At 46.0% G+C, this 16,889-nt stretch overlaps 1 protein-coding gene across 3 annotated transcripts in view; it reads right to left on the bottom strand.

The window, feature by feature from the left end:
- The window catches only part of TTC28 (tetratricopeptide repeat domain 28), a 122,076-nt gene that overhangs the window by 78,954 nt on the left and 26,233 nt on the right, over positions 1 to 16,889 (bottom strand). Inside the window, exon 1 of one of the 3 annotated variants that reach the window (XM_050318422.1) lies at positions 9,251 to 9,384. The exons of the other annotated variants lie outside the window; for them this stretch is intronic. Within the exon in view, the coding sequence (XP_050174379.1) occupies positions 9,251 to 9,277 (27 nt within the window). The 5' untranslated portion in view covers positions 9,278 to 9,384. Of the gene's footprint in view, positions 1 to 9,250; positions 9,385 to 16,889 lie in introns of those variants that run through there. 3 annotated transcript variants of the gene reach the window in all.

The raw sequence follows: 16,889 nt of genomic DNA, 5'->3' as shown, positions 1-16,889 counted from the left end.
ACGCTTCTTTACAAATACAAGGCATCTCAATCAAAGGAGGCAGCAGCTCCCAGATCTGCACAATGCCTTTGGGCCCTGCACCAGAGCACTGGCTGAGAAGCACCTCGACCACCGAGCCCTGCACACTGTGTTACTCCCGACCTCTCGGCCTCCTCCACACATCACCGAGCCCAGGCTGCAGGGCCTTCTCCTCTGGGCACCATCAAACCCAAGCTGCAGAGCCCATCTCCTCTGGGCACCGTATGTGCCCAGGGCTGTGGCAGACACAGATCTCCACTGAGCAGGCCCACAGCCACCCTGCATTTGGCCACTGAGGAACTCTGCGCTTGAACCTCCCCACAGCAGCGCAGCAAAGCCTCTCCCTCCCAGCCTGGCTCTGCCCTGGCTCAGTGTCTGAGTGTCTCTGCCTTAACCCCTTCTGCTTTCCAGGGAGACACAAACAGCCCCTTTGGGCCCACCCGGCTGCCACAGCGGGGACACCCACGTGGCTCCTGAGGCATCAGCTACAGCTCAGCTTGACCCATCAGGGTAATACCCAACTGCTCTGCTGCTCCATGGCAAGCCAAACAGCAGCCTGTGCCCAGGAAAGATTCACCAACTTGTACACCAACCACAAAACGTGCTTTTACAGACTATTTTCCATTAGAAGGACAGAAATAATTTGCAAATAAACCCACAAAACTAAATTCTGATTCCAGAGTTTCAGACTAGACTATCCCATAAACATTCCCATCCCAGCTGTGTAATTTTGTTCCCATTTAGTATACAGCAGGCAAGAAACTAAACAAGCCTAGATCTGGGTTATTAAAATAGCTGAAGGCACTGAATTGTTCGTACTCCCAGGAAAGGCATGTAACTAACCTTAGTCTGCAGTAAGTTGTCACACTTAGGTTCATCTCACAATCCTCATTTACTCCATTAAATGTAGTAAGCTACTAAATAATAAAAATAAGAATAAAGGAAACAATAAGTAGCTCTGACAGGAAGAGATGCTTTCCATATAATGGAAAAAAAACATTTTTTTGAGACACGATTTACTGCTCACTGTCAAAAAAACAAAATCACAGCAGTAACACTAAGGCTCAGAGCATGGTGAGATGCCAAGGAGCCAAGCCCCCTGAAATCAAATATGTTTTTCAAGGGCCACTCCCAAGCAGTCCAGTCACTGGATCCACAGAGAAGCAGGAGCGTCAGTGCCCACTCCGGGACGAGCAGGGCAGGACTGGGCAGCAGCTGGGGCCAGGAAGATGAGCCTTTGGGCAACAAACCTGAGCTACACTGGCAGCACAACCCCCAGAGTTTTAATAAATATCCCAGGAGGAACGCTGCTGCCACTTTTAACTGTGGCTAACCAAAGAGCAGTGGTCTCGGAGATGATTTCAATTAAACTGATGACACAGCCAGGTGTTTTACTATTTATAAAGCCCTGGTTTTCTCAGCACAGGAGAAAGCAATCTGAGAACATTTCTCTATTCATTACTCCAAACCTTTTAAAACCAGCATCTCCGCAAAAAATCTGGCCATGCTGGGCTTCTGCCATTACCCTGTGCTAGGCATTTCTCTGGCCTACTTTTGGACCATTGTATTCACCACACATAGGGAATCCCTTCCCATTCCTCCACGGGTGAGCTCCCCTTCCCAAATACCCTATGGCTGAACCAGTCCATACAACCTGTATCAAGGGAACTGTACAATTTCACTTTGCCTGTATTTTGTTAGATTTAGTCGTTCCTGTCAATCTAATATTCCAAGTTCCAGTTCAGTATACTCAGTAATATAAGCTGCTGCTGTTCTAACAAATTGACCCAGGAATCCCTACAACAAGGGTCCATTTACCAGAGTGGGGATAAACTTCTGCTTAAATGAAGAATGCTACAAATATGCTAAAAAGCACTAATGTCATTTGGCAGCTGAGGACTTCTTTTTTTCCACGTAACACTGAGAAGCGACATTGAAACTTGTCAGAAAGACTCCAAATCGTGAAATTATTTTCCATTGTTCAATTCGGATACAGAAATCTAAAAAACATATACAAATACAGCAAGATGATAAACTATGCAGAGCAGAGCCTAAAAAGCCAATCTGACCCCAGGGTGGCTCTGCACACGAGGATGGACATCAGCCTTCACGTAAACAGTAGCTCTGTAACACAGTGCCAAGCCAGGATGTCAGCCTTGCCCAGAGGCAGCTCCATGTACCTGAGCATCTGATCACATCCCAGTGACCTCAGATTTCACAAGCAGGCAGAGCAGCTTCACGGTCTCTCCAAGCAGAGGAGAAATATGTTGCGCTGTTCTAGAAAAGACTCTCTAGTCCTAACCTTTCCTTGTCCCATTTGTTTATTTTATCATGTTCTTCTTCAGTTTTCCCTACATGGAAAAGGCTTTCTACACACCCTGCACACAAACCACACTTGGAGATTTTGCTTGGACTCAGCATCCACAATTACCAGAACACAGAGGTATAATGTGCACATTGTGCACCTTTGCTATAAAGAATAAGTTCTTACCTTAGCTAAGCATCACATCCTCTTCTTTCACCTTCACCCACATCTAACTTCAGCCTCGTTCTTAACCTCTTTTGTCAGCTCTTGAAATAACACACCCAGTTTAAGTGAATCTTTGTGCATGTCATGGATTTTTCTTCTAAACCAAATGAAGTTTTAGTAGAAATTCAAACAGATGAGCACGACTGAAGGAATAATTTCAGGTATATCACAAGGTTACAAGACCCATACGCAGTAATGAAGGATGATTGTATTAAGCTCCTAAAGGAACTCAAATACTGCAACAAGAGCAATTCTGTTTCTTAACAGGAAAAAATTAGGACAATTTCCCTTGCAGAAATTTCCATAATTACAAGTAATTATCTTCTACACTGAAATCTCCAGTACAGCACTTCCTGCAAAGAATATTCCTATCAAATGCTCTGTTCAGGAACCAGAGGAGGAATTGTTTCTTGGTGAATAGTATGTTGCCATCCTGCTGATTAACTCAGAGTTCTGCTCTGTCAGAATATAAATCTACCTTTGATAAGAGAAACAAGAATCACCAATCCCTATCTGATGACTCTATCACTACGTTATTATGAAAGCCTAAAAGATACAGATTCTTAGAAGGGCTTGCAGAGAGGAGGAGGAATAGATCACATCCAAAGATAATGCCAAAGGAACATCAGTTATAACACTGCATTGGACATACAGTTCTTTTCTGCTGAGTGAATCAAAGGCTCCAAGATAACATTTGGATGTGCATTCTTCTCAGGCAATAAGGACAAGAATGGCAACAGCTGCTGCAGTATTTGCAAAAACTGTATAAACTCAAACAAAATAGCAGGGTTACAAAATACTAACCTTTGCATTTGTTGCTCTTGTGCATAAGGAAAACGTCTGTCAAGAACATGTAATGTCAATTATTTACCATTTTTCATAAGCAAACATGTACAATCCCACATTTTTTGTGACCAACCATGGGAACAGAGTCCACTGCACTGCTGCTGTCCCTGCACATCTCTGTTGTCATATAATATCCCCATTTAGCCTTCCAGCAGTACAGCAAAACGGACCCTGCTCCAAGCTCATGACAAGAGGGACCACAATGTTCACTGATTTTCTGCAGCACCTGAGCCACCAGCGACAGGCTGAGCTTCCTCACAGCACAGCCTCTTCCAGACATTGCAGGACATGGGGTTTCAAAGCAAGCTTATAAGAGCTCATGCTCAACAGGTAAACAGTGTTATCAAAGGGTGTTCAGTGCGTTGAAACTCTAAATGCTCACACACAGGTGCAAGTCAGTCATCCTTACAGCAGGAGACCCTGCACAAGCACTAGAGGTGGCAAAAGGCAACAGTAATCTGATAGTGAAAGACAAAATGACAATGTTTTGGGGGACTGTCCCCTCAAAAGTTGCTGTACACAGTACAGAAAGAGAGCCTGCAACACCGAGCAGGTGTCACATATCTTACTACACCTGTGAGATTGCAAGTATGTGAAGAGAAGATGTAGAAACTCTATCAGAAATGAAAAACCTTGGATAATGCACTGCAGTTACAAATTGCACATTTTATCCCAGAAATTTGCAGGAAACAGGGCAAGACCGATCAGGACACTGTAGATTTTTCTACTGGGTCAGGAAATACCCAAATCAGCCCTCCCAGTCCTGTTCCCACCCAGCCAGCTCTCCCCTCGAAGAGGTGCCCTCATGCTCTCACCTCCCGTGCAAACAGAGATCACCAATCCCTTTCATGGCTCATCCTCCCATCACATCACAAAAGAACAATTATGTGAATTGACAACATAACAAAAATCAATCGCAGAATATTAATCTTTTGTTTTGCTATTCTGTGCTCTTTCAAGTCTCATTTACTACTGCACAAAACATTTCCCAAAGAGAACACAGTTCCAGCAGTTCTGTCCCTCTCACCCATTCTCCACTGAAGCATCCAGGGGCCACAGTGGTTTTTAATCCCTGCCAAACACAGGGAATACTCACGCAACACAGTCTACTGAATGGTATAAATGAAAAAAAGTAAGTTTAAGCAGCGATAACTTTGCCTGTAATGCGCTGAAGTCAGATACAACCTTGTTCCAACATTTGGTAATCTTGATGGCAAAACATTTTGTCCTTGTACCTAGTCAGAATTTCCTATATTCAGAGTTGTATCCAATGCCTCTCATCTGCCCTGTGAACCTCCAAGTCTCTCAGTGTCCTCTACATCCTCTTGCAGGGTGTCTCCTGCTCCTACAGCAGCAAGATCTCCTTCAGCCTTTTCTTCTCAAGGCTTTCTCCTTCAAAACAAACAAACAAAAACACTACAAGGTCACAAGCCTCAGAAATCCTTGGCAAGCCGGCCTCTTGCAGACACAGACACAATGGTTCAGAGATAACGCTTATCCTGAGAATTCCAAACAGCAAAGTTCTGTGACTGCAGCTAGGTAAGCCACAGAGCCCTCATTTCCTGAGGCCCAGCAGCTCTGGAAGAAGCTTCTTCATTTCGGTCACTGTCAGAGGAAGGCAGGACAGTGGTCTATCACGGGGCAACGACAGATTGCCAGCTCAGATCGCCAGGAATTCAGGCTTAACATCATTCCAGAGCCAAGGACTGTATTGCCTTAAATGGAAAAGATCTTCAATATTTAGCAGGTCAGGAATACTATCCATTTCTGTTTATTTAAGCATATAAGAGGGTAGATTTAGATTTTAAAAGTCTCTTAAGAAATATAATAGGAAAGCTTCTTGTGAATGCTTCTCTGATAACTGCCAATTATAAAAGTAGAGGAAAGAAGCAAGGGTGGGGAAGGAGGGGAAAAAAGAGAAGGGGAAAAATATTTTTAAAAAATCAATTTGCTTATTTTCACCTAGTATGAAGAGAATTCTGCAAAACAAGTTTGATTTTCCAGCTTAGAAAAATCAGAGCATTTGCCACGTCAGTAAATCCTCATGCAACTGATCCCACCACTGTCCCTCACCTGCCAATCTGCCCAAGGAGGGATCCCAGGGTCAGCCAAGCTTATGCTCCTGTGCAGAAATTATCACCATCTTGCAAGCATTACTCAGTCCTTTTCCACAGCACAACTCATTTCACCCCACAGCACAGAGGGGAAAAGGTGACTTTACACCAGCAACCCACCCAGGGGCCAACCTTTTCCATTCCCTATGGAAAAGAACTCTGTAGCCTGTGACATTTTACCCGCAATACAATATAGATTGCAGTCATCACAGACTCCCAACAGCGTTTCCTTGTAACAGCCACACAAACACCATTACTGACAAGAACAAGGCCACAAAAAGATACTCCATTTTTTCTGGTGAATAACAGAGGTTGTCCCAGGAACCCAAACACTTCAATTTAACCCTACTTCAGTTCTGAATGGCATCAGGAGAAAACTGCTCCTCTCCCATGCAGAAGGGGATGTGTGTGCCCAGATGCAGTAGCAGCAAGGATAGGTGGAGCCAGGAATGGTGGCACACAGTTACAGATTAAAAGGAAACCTAAAAGAATAAAAAGATCTGAGCTTTTGGAACATAGTGCTACACTTTTTTAAAAATGACAGTGACCAAGATGAAATGCACTGTTCCAGTCTTGATCACGTACTAACATGTACATCCTAACAGAGGACTCGGGCACATCATACCAGACAGAGTTCAAGAAGCATTTAGACAGTTTTCTCAGGCACATAACGTGACTGCTGGGGATGGATCTGTGCAGGGCCAGCAGCTGATCCTTGTGGATCCCTTTCACCTCACCATATTCTGTGATTCTAGCATAAATGTACAGATCCAGATTCCAAAAAACCAATACAGACCTCCAAAAGAAAAAGTTATGTCAGAAGGATAACGGGATTTGCATGAATTTACTAAGAACATCTTTTCTTCTGTGCTGCAGGAAAACTGAAGAAGCTATCTGTATACAGAGGGGCTACACATGAATGAATCTTCTTACTGAAATGCTCTTGGTAAATATGCCTAATCCATGGGAGTCATGAACAAAGGTATACTGCAGCTCAGCATTGCACTGTTATTCATGATTTACTGAATCCTTCATGATGTCTGCACCCAACAGAGTCAGTCAGTTCAGGTTTTGTCCAGCATTTAGTCATCAGAACTGAGTAGCAAATGACTCTTCTATGCAATTTTTTTTAGTATCTAAACCAGTTGTTGTTATCGGGTTCAAGCAGGCAGAATTGCCCACACTGCTCCTGCATAACAAACAAGGTACATTCCATAAACATGAAGCACCACTTTACACAACTGGCTAGCTTGCAGTTTGGAAAGTGCTCTCACCTGAACTCCTGTACCCCGTTATGCACTTACAAGTATAATGGCTTTTTTAATTACGATTCACAGATGGCTATTCTTCATTAGCAAACAGGACTACACCACCATCCAAACTATTTTCTCCCCTCAACGCAGAGGCTGCAGCAAATCTCAGTCAACGATGGGTCAGAGCAGCCAGAGGTGAGTCTGGGGCAAGGGGATCCCACAATAGGTACCATTTCACTGATGAGGAAGCCACCTAAACCAGCATCCCATGGGCAGCACACGAGGCCCTGCCAGCAAACCATACCCTGGAGCCAAAGGAAGCTTCAAAAAGAGGTTGTGGTAAGAGAAAGGTGTAGTTCCAGGGAACCACAGGCCTGCCAGCCTGCCCTCGGTGGCAGGGAAGGTCACAGAACAGATCACCTTGAATGTCATCACACAGCACGTGCAGGACAAGCAGGGGATCAGGCCCAGCCAGCACAGATTTAGGAAAGGTAGGTCCTGCCTGACCAACCAGAAAGTGACCTGCCTAGTGGATGAGGGAAAGAAAGGCTGTAGATGTGTCTACCTGGACTTCAGTGGAAGAAAATTAGTACACAGCAGTCATTTTCTAAATTTAAAAATACACATGGTTTACAAAAGAACAAAAATGTTTCAGTCACAATCAAATTCATTTTTTCACTGGCTGAAGGCAAGAGAATGTCTTAAACATTCCAGGCAAAAGCTGTATCTGGGAATCACCACACAAAGGAGCTTACTCCAGGGTTACACACAGGACTAATAAACTACAGGAGATCCTACACAGCACAGTTTCACGACTGTAAAAGCAAAAATCTCTCAATGAGCAAAACACCTTAAACATTTAATAATAAAAACGTGGGTAAAGCAAAAAGGCATAAATAAACCAAAGGAGACTCCTGGTTCAGTGAAGCAGCACACACGTTCAGCTCTCGTATTTGGGTATTTTACCGAGAACGAGACAAGCAAATGATTTCTCAGAAGTCACTTCAACAAAGGACCCAATAGCACCAGGGGCTGCAGGACTCGTTTTCTGCCCCTCAGACCTGGGGCAGCAGAGCCTCCTGTGCAGGCTGTACGAGCCCCTTTCCTGAGGCTGCTCTGTGCAGCACATGACGGCAGCACCACAGCGGCACTGGGAGAGCAGAAATCCCAGCCGTGCTCACGTGAGGCTGCTGGCAGCACAGACAAAATAACCTCTGCTGAGATTCACTGGGACTACAGCTGAAAACACAGCCTAGTCCAACATGAACATAGTTTCCATCTCATCATAGCAGCAGCAGGAATTATTTTTTGCTCAGACTGGTAAGATGCCTGACAGTTCAGACAAGTTCAGCTGTCTCGTGTACCCTCTACACAATCAAATTTGTTTGCCCCAAATCAACTCAATTTGGACACTGACAATAATGCAGGGGGAAAAAAGTAACCATCTGACATGGTGATTTAAGCACGAGTGGGTGAGCCAATACTGCAGAGTGAATCCTGACACTCTGAACAGAATCTTCCAGAGCCGAGGAGTCCAGCCAACAGCCAAGAATAATATTTCAGTGGTTCAGTCGATACAGCTGTAACCATGGCCTGGAGGGGTTTCCACAGCCGTAACCACAGGAGTGACTGCACATTCACTTGAAAATAGTAAAAACAGACATTTAAAAATCTATAGCTTGTAGACATCTTAAATCCAGTTTGAAAGGAGGCACAAAGGGGTCTGAAAAATGCACCAATGTTCCCACCGAGCTTGACTGTCATCTGTTTATCCTGCTTAAGAGACAAGGATTTGAAATAAGAATGCCTCTCGCTAGGTGCAATTGCCTACTCGAAAAAACTGAAGCAGTAGCTTCAGATGAGCTGAAAAGAGATAAGGTACCAGTGACACAAAGCCTGACGGATCACCCAGAGCAGCAATGCCACAACACACGCTCCAGCCAGGACGGTCTCAAACCGCTTATTCGTGTCTCACACTTACAGCCAGAGACACTCTCATGCCTTTCACATATGATTTCTATTTCTTCCCTGATGTAAAACACAGTATCACACATCATGCTACAGAAGGAGCCCTGCTGGTTCAAGCAGGCTTTTCCAAAAGAGAAATAAAAAAAAAAAAAAAAAAAAAAAAAAAAAAAGAAAATAAAAAGTTTAATAGTCCACAGCTGCCAGGAGCAAGGGGTCACTGCCGCGGAGGGGCGGCACAGTGCACTCGCTTTGCTGGGTTCTCCCTTCTAAGAATATCCATAAAATGCACTGCCAAGTGCCTCGGAAGAGGGTCCTGCACCGCGTCGAACGCCGCGACCCCGCACAGACCCCGCGGCAGCACCGCCCGCACCGGGGCCCGCGCAGCGCCGGCCCCGCCGCCGTGCCGGGGCACGGCCCGAGCACCGCCCGGGACACGGGGCAGCAGCGGCACCTCCCGCGGCGGACCCGCCGGGCCGGGAGGAGCGGGAGCGCAGCCGGGCCGAGCCCGGGCGGCCACTCACCTTCTTCCGGGGCTGCCATTTCATCATATTTGTAGAGCGGGGACGCGCAGCATCAAGGTGGCGCTGGGGCGGCGGGCGCAGCGGGGCCGCAGCCCGCGGTCATACTGCCCGGCCCCGCCGCCAGGCCCGCGCCGCGCCCCGCGGGACAGCAGCCGGCCCCGCCGCGCGGGCCATGGGCGGGGGCTGTGCCCGGGCGGGGGCTGTGCCCGGGCGGGGGCTGTGCCCGGGCGGGGGCTCCGCCCGCGCCGCTCACTCGCGGGGCCCGCGGGGCGCGGCCGCTCCCGGGCGCATCGCGGGCGGCCAGACCCGAGCGCGGCCCCGGCCCCGGCCCGGCGCGCGCGGCACCACAGGGGCGGGGCCCACACAGCCCGCCCGCTGCGCGCCCGGCCCCGCCCGCAGCGAGGGGCCTCCGCGGGCAGGGGGGCGCGCGCCGCCGCGCCGACAGGGGGCGCTGCGAGCGGGAGAGGCTCTGGCGCCCCCTGTCGGTGCCGCCCCGCGGGGACAGCGGGGACGGGGACAGCGGGGATGGGGACAGCGGGGATGGGGACAGGGACAGCCAGGCACGGGGACAGCGGGGATGGGGACACAGGGGATGGGGACAGGGACAGCCAGGCACGGGAACAGCGGGGACGGGGACACAGGGGATGGGGACAGGGACAGCCAGGCACGGGGACAGCGGGGATGGGGACAGAGGGGATGGGGACAGGGACAGCCGGGCACGGGGACAACGGGGATGGGAACACAGGGGATGGGGACAGGGACAGCCAGGCACGGGGACAGCGGGGATGGGGACAGGGACGGCTGGGCACGGGGGCAGCGGGGATGGGAACACAGGGGATGGGGACAGGGACGGCCGGGCACGGGGACAGCGGGGATGGGGACAGGGACGGCCGGGCATGGCGACAGCCGGGGTGTGCTGGACATTGGGACAGCCAGTGTGTCCCAGGCACAGGGACAGCCGCTGCCCCAGGCGGAGGGGCTGCGCGGTTTCAGCTTTATGGTGGTTGCATTATTTGTCCCCCCCACGTGCTGGGGTTGCAGACCGTCTCTGAGGAGCAGGCTATGCCAATGTCACAGAACCTCAGGCTGAGCTCTGGGGATGATTCTGAGACTATTATAAAAAACTACCATAGGCTCAGGAGAATTACAAATCCATAGGGCGTGAACACAACACAATTTAACTGCGATTTATATTATTGAGGTGGTGCAGAGGCATACTTTTCATTGCTGTGACAAATGACCAACAGTGCAGCATCTCGGAGGTAAACAATAAACCTAATGGCAAATGTAGTATCAAAACACAGATCAACAAATATCCCCTGTATGGTCCCTTGGAAGTACAACAGTCACTTCTTTCCATGGCAGTTCCTCAGTCCCAAAGGATGCTGTCCCTCGGGTCTCAGGGAGGTTGGAGCTCTGACTGGGGGGGTTTCAGCTCAGACAGTGCTCAGAGGTCATTCCCTTCCATGACTGCATGTACCCCGGAACAAACACAAAGCTCAGACACCAGTCCCAGGATACACCAGTCCCAGGATACACCAGTCCCAGGATACACCAGCCTGGCTCACAAAGCTGCCTCCAGCAGGTCCCATTTTGCTCTGCACTACCCTCAGACACTGGCTCTGCATTCCGTGCTTCTGTTCCCACACTTTCCTCTGGATTACTGGCAGTACATGTGGCAGCACAGAGATGCAAATGAAAAATAAAGCTTTGACAAGCAGTAGGGACTGAAAAGGACAAGCGTGGCAGTGCAGAAAAGCAACTCCAACCCGTTTTACTCCCCAGAGCTAGTGCCTCGTGGAGCTATGCCCATCTATTACACCAACAGCAGAGCCAGTGGGCCCTAAAATTTAGAGATTACCATGAATTTAAAAACTGGTATTGACAATTCTGAAGAGTTCTGTAAATGGCAGTCAGTGCTCAAGTCAAGAAAGTAAGTTCTCAGCATCAGACAATGGCATTCTCCACATGGCTGTCAGAAAGAAGCTTCAATGAATTCATGGACAGATTGCAAAATGTGGTGTTTTGACATGATCAACAGGAGGTTTTTGAAATTCTTCCTAAGTAAAGATAATTAACACGAAGAAACACAGGAGCTGTGCATATATACCTGTCACAAATAGGAGTGAGCTGCTTCACTCCTGATCTTAATTCCTACACCAGTGACTGGCATTTCTGCTATATTTAAACTCCTTTCTTTCCTGCTGTCAATAAAAAAAAATAATGTTGGCACTATTTTCAAATCCATAGCAAATATCCAGAATAAGGGCAGTGTAAATGCCTGGTGTTTGAAGGAAATGGGAAACGCTATTCACTCTTTCAGAGAGTTATCAGACTTTTTTAAGATTAAAGAAAAAGCAGTATGATTTTTGGTTTCATTTTTAAGGTCCCAGTTTCTCTTTCCAGGTTGGAAGCTCTCAGTATGTAGTGATTCAATTGCCAGGAAATCTTTAAACCATCTTCCTATGGCAGCAACTTCCATCTCCTCCATCCTAAGAATACAATCCTCATATCCATTTCAAAAGGAACCAATTCATTCTCTCAAGTAATCGGCAAAGCCAAGAAAATTCAAGTGCTAGTGCTTTGTAAAGCTCTCTCTGAACCAGTGGGAAAGTTGTGTAATACTACTATGGAAAAGATAATATTGGTTCATGAGTTAAACACTCTCAGTTCACTGAAGTGAGCTGGCTGAAAGCAGAGCTCCCTTCCCCTGCCCAGCACGCCTGGCCCAAAATACGCCTTGTGGCTGGAGAGCCATGTGCCAGCACTGCCCACAGAGGATTGTGCCCCATGCCTAGAGCCTGTCTCAGGTACTGACACATCTTCTCTATAAGAAACAGCATTATTTGGATTTGTAAGGGCTAGAGTTCAGGACACTGACCGGAGCTCCCAAGGAACAGAATCTGCTCTTCCAAACATACAAATAAACATATTTTATTCCTTCCACTATTTAAGAATGAATAATGGTCATCATTTTGTCTGGTTGGCACAAAATCATCCAGCAAAATGACAGGAGGAACTCCCTTCAAGTGCAGGAATTGGTGTGCTGGAGTATGAAAAGAGTCTCACTGCTCTAGATTACCAGAAATCAGCAAATGCTAACTCATCGATAGATGTTACTTTATGGCAAATTCTCGTGCAACTCACAATCAAAATTTCCTTACAACCTCTACACTAAAGGTGCTTAGAGCTCATGATCTATCATTCCTTTCACATATAGGAAGACAGAACCACAAAGTTCAAGTGAAGATGCTGGATCACTTGGCATTAGTAGGTGCACCTGAAGGAGTGCACAGAAAAGGGCAAGAATACAGTGGGCTGGGAAATCAATTCAAGGTCCAACAAAGTCTTTGCATATTGTGCTGGTCATCTGGTCCATCAACCTTTTGTTCCTGTTGCATTTTGCTACTAGACTGGAGCATTTCACCCTGTTCTCTTGACAATAAAGATTGATTGTTCTATGCTGTACAGAAGTAGCCCGGATTATTTTCATTATTGGGTTACCTGGGGTTCACATCTCAGCAGCTGACTCTCTTCAAAAGACTGAAAATCACTTCAGAAAATACTTTGTTTAGTCAAGCAGAAAAAGCTCTTTCACAGGGTATAAATCTAGGCTGAAAAACCAAGGAGACCGCTTTCAAAAATAAGGATATACTTCTCTGGAAAATACCACTTCTGACAGGAAAAGCAGCTGAGAAAAACTGGTTGCTTAAGACTAATGAGAGTGTTGTAGCACAATTTAGTTCAAAGAGATGTAGAACTGAAGTGAACCAGAGATGAGGGAAAAGCCTACAGCACTTACTGCTGTCAACTGCATTCATGGATTCTGCATTCAGACAGAGCAAGGGAAGGAGGTTGCCTGACAGGCCAAATTATCAAGGATTATGGATGCTTGTTACTAATTACAAATTATTCAGTGGTATCATGAAATGGCCAGATGAGTTAACACCAGATAAGGGCTATCTTGTCCTGATACAGAGTCCCCTCTGAAGAACCAGTACCTGAGCTGGCACTGACAGAACAGTCTTTTGCACAGGTCTCTCTTCTGTGCTGGTCACAGCGAACACAGACTCTGCACTGCATGTTTTGCTCCTTGTGGCTCATCACTCCAGTTTCCAGGAAACTCACCTCCAAGTATTTCCTTCAAAAAGCAAATCTAGCTTGGAGTGGTATTTGCCTAATACTGGGGGGGAAGTGAGAGGAGGCTACATGACCTTCAAAATTCCCTTCAAACCCAAGCCATTCTCTGATTCTATGGTTCTGTAACACATATCATGGACAAGGACCGAGTACTCCCACCAAAGATTTGCCTGCAGTGCAAAGATGGGTAGGCCAGGAACGCGTGTGGAAAATCAACCCACCAAAACCCACTCATCTTTGGAGGGCATGCAAATGCATGTCCACGTTTTCTACCTGATTTGAGGCTTTTGCCGTAAAATTAAGCAATTGTCTTTTGATTAATGGACCAAGTCTTGTGATAAAACTCCACCTATTTTGTACCCTTTAGGAAATAAAGGGTCAAACAGTGCATCATTATCTATACCATCCTTTGGTGTTCCAAATGAGAGCCACACTTCATGCCTTGGAGAAGAGAAGGGAAAACTGGGGGGAGGGGGGAAGAGAAAGAGAGAACAGCAGTGCCCACAGAGAGTCTCTGTTGGCACCTCAGTTGTGACAGTATTTATGCACACACATTTACACAGAATTCTTGTCCCCAAAAGGAAGTGTATAATATCAGCAGAATAACCATTCAAACAGAGACAAAGCATGGGTAATAAGTGGGTAAACTCACATGGACACGATGGCACACTGATTCTCTGTGGGCACACACTCAAGTCGATATTTTAAATAGTCAGAAATCAATATGGGGGAGCAAATCCTTCTTTATTTGCAAGAGAAAGTTGCACCCAGTGAGACAGAGATGGGGAACTTCTAGATCAAGAAGCCTAGGGATGAAAGTTTGTCTCAAATAGAAATTCTCTGGGTGATAACTGCATTCATCAAGAGAAGCATTATTTAAACATAATGTTGTGCCTGTGAAATATCTGTGTGATAGTCCTATGGCAAAATGTGTTTCTGTTGTTCACTGGATAGGTCACATAGCCTAAATTTTACCTGTATCTTACCACAGAAGGTGTTTGCTTTCAAACTGTTGTGACTCAGTTATTGGCTTAAGAAGGTTCATTTCTTCCCTTACATGATCCTGAGCAGAAAACCATGTTTGGCACCTGCTTCTAATTATGACTTCCCCCTCCCTTTTTCCATAGGAAGCACAATTACTGCTGCTATGGAGACAAGTGTAATTCAGGCAATATGTGGGTCAAAGCAACGCTTAGGAGGCAAAGATTCATGGTAAAGTACCCTTTTTGCTACCTGTCCTTTCCTGGAGAAGGGTCTTTTCCCAGTCTTCCCTTGCCAATTTCCATCACCATCTGCTGTCTCAGGTAAGAGCAAGCCAAATAAATCACCTGTAACTAACCTGTTACTTCACCCCAGGAGAGCTGCTCTTCCTCCCTCATCCCCTCCCCGCTCCCACGTGTTACCCAGTGACTCCAGGACCTGCCAGCACTCACACCACCAACATCTCCGTGGGCATAGCAGGCTCAAAGAAGCTCTTACTAGCCCAAAATGGGACAGTTTCATTAATTTAGTGTTAGAAGGCTATATAAATTTAACTAGTTTTCAGATGAGGTTCCTGAATCAAAACACTGCTGCTTTTATTCCCCAAAATCCAGATGAGTCCCCTTTGCCTGCTCCTTGCAGTACACCTTAAACATACTTGTAGGAATTCTTTCCAAGAAACTCAGTTCCAAGTTAAATTTTCTTAAAAACAGATGGCAGTGAGACTGAAAATAAACTTGCTCTTCTCAGTACGGTGCTGCTTGGACTACAGGCCTGAGATGATGGTTTGCTGGAAGAGGCAATGATTCAAAAGAAAGATTTGTGTTGAAATGGAGGAATTCTGTGTCTTAATATGAAATAACATCTAGCAGGGAAGTAAAAGGCTGTGGTACCTTTAAAGAGACTCCAGCACTGTGGAAACAGTTCCATCAGTACACCAGAGGGATTGAACAACCTCTCAAACCCTACTAGCAGTCTAAAATTATGGTTTAAAATCATATCCTCACACAGACACTTCTCCCTAAGAGGAAGACTCCATACACACCTGACAATGACATAAAGAAACCGAAAGATAAAATAAATCAGAGTCAAATTTCCAGCATACAATCCCAAATACTGAATCTCTGCATGTTACTAAGCAAGACACAAGTAATTATCCAAAAAAGAAGCAACATTACAAAACAGAAAAATATTGTGTTCACTTACCAGCATAAGCTTTAAAAAAGTTTGTGAAGTATGAACAGCTAGGAAGGACAGTAAAGGGATAATTCAAAGGCACTAGTCACAAAACCAGAGGTGGGAGAGAAAGACAAACTTTGCTAATTAATTTCATGTAAGAAATGCAACTGGCTGCATAAGGAGATGAATTGTCCCATTTGCCAAGAGCTCCAAGAAACAAAGTCAGGCAGTGGTGTTCTTCCTTGACAGAGCCTGTCCATCCGAAATCCACAGTATTTATCAAAAAAGAAAAAAACACTTAACTGCTTCAACAAATACCTGTTCTGGAGCTCAGAGGTTGGCGGGGAGGAAGTTACAGAGTTTGGTGACATACTCTGCACATTAAATTTCTCCCATTCAGGACACAGAACATACTTTCTAAATTTAAAGAAATCACAGAAGCGTATGCAAAGTTTCGTTTAAAATTCTTTTTGTGTTTCCTCTGAAAGGGCTACACAATAAAACTATTGTATTGTAAAAGGTCTGTTTTGTCTATTCAAAATTTCTCTTTCACACAGTAGAAATGTAGGTACGTTACGCCAGTTATCCTCCTCCTGAGCCCTGAGATACTCAGCAAAAGATCCTGTAACAGTCAGAAACAGCACTTAGAACTCTCTAAGGAGTCTTCTCTTACTGATTTAGACTGATAGGCACTTCTGCTGCTGAACTTCCTTGTAAAATGTGGACCAGGAATTTTGTTTGTGTCTGTTCACATTTTCAGTCAGGACTGTATGAATAAGAGATGTGGCACAGTTCATCCATATGTAGCACCATTTCTCCCCAAAGCACAGCGTGCTGCAGCAGCAAGAGAACAGAGGAAAGGAATCATCTGAACTTCTGTACAATGACAAAGTGTCTACAGACACACAGCCAACGAGGTCTCAAAACCAAAATCAGATAAATCTTCTTCAGAAAGATGTTCAAAGAGCAGTTCTTTCTCTGGGCTACAGTCAGTCTGAAGAATGCCTTGTCCTGGCCATGTCAGAGGTAACCATTTCAAAAGTCGGAAACAACCTTAAGCTGCTGTAAAGCTCTCCAGCATCACTGAATTCACTGGAGCAAAGACAATTTGGCCTCTCTGAGGAGTCACATCTAAGATTCTTAGAATAGAACAGTTCCAGTTGGAAGGGACCTACAACAATCATCTAGTGCAGCTTGCTGTGAAGAAGCATGTCCAGAAGGAGGTTTAACTTACATTGTCCTCATCACTGACACCACTGTCAGCCCAGATCTATTCCCAAACTCAAAATAAAAACTTGAAACCCTTTCAGTGACAAAGGCAACCTCAGTCAGCTTTGTC

This window comes from Myiozetetes cayanensis, unplaced genomic scaffold (assembly GCF_022539395.1).
Source record: "Myiozetetes cayanensis isolate MyiCay16 unplaced genomic scaffold, myiCay2020 scf21, whole genome shotgun sequence".
Taxonomy (NCBI): Eukaryota; Metazoa; Chordata; class Aves; order Passeriformes; family Tyrannidae; genus Myiozetetes; species Myiozetetes cayanensis.
This window is presented reverse-complemented; position numbering and strand designations above follow the sequence as displayed.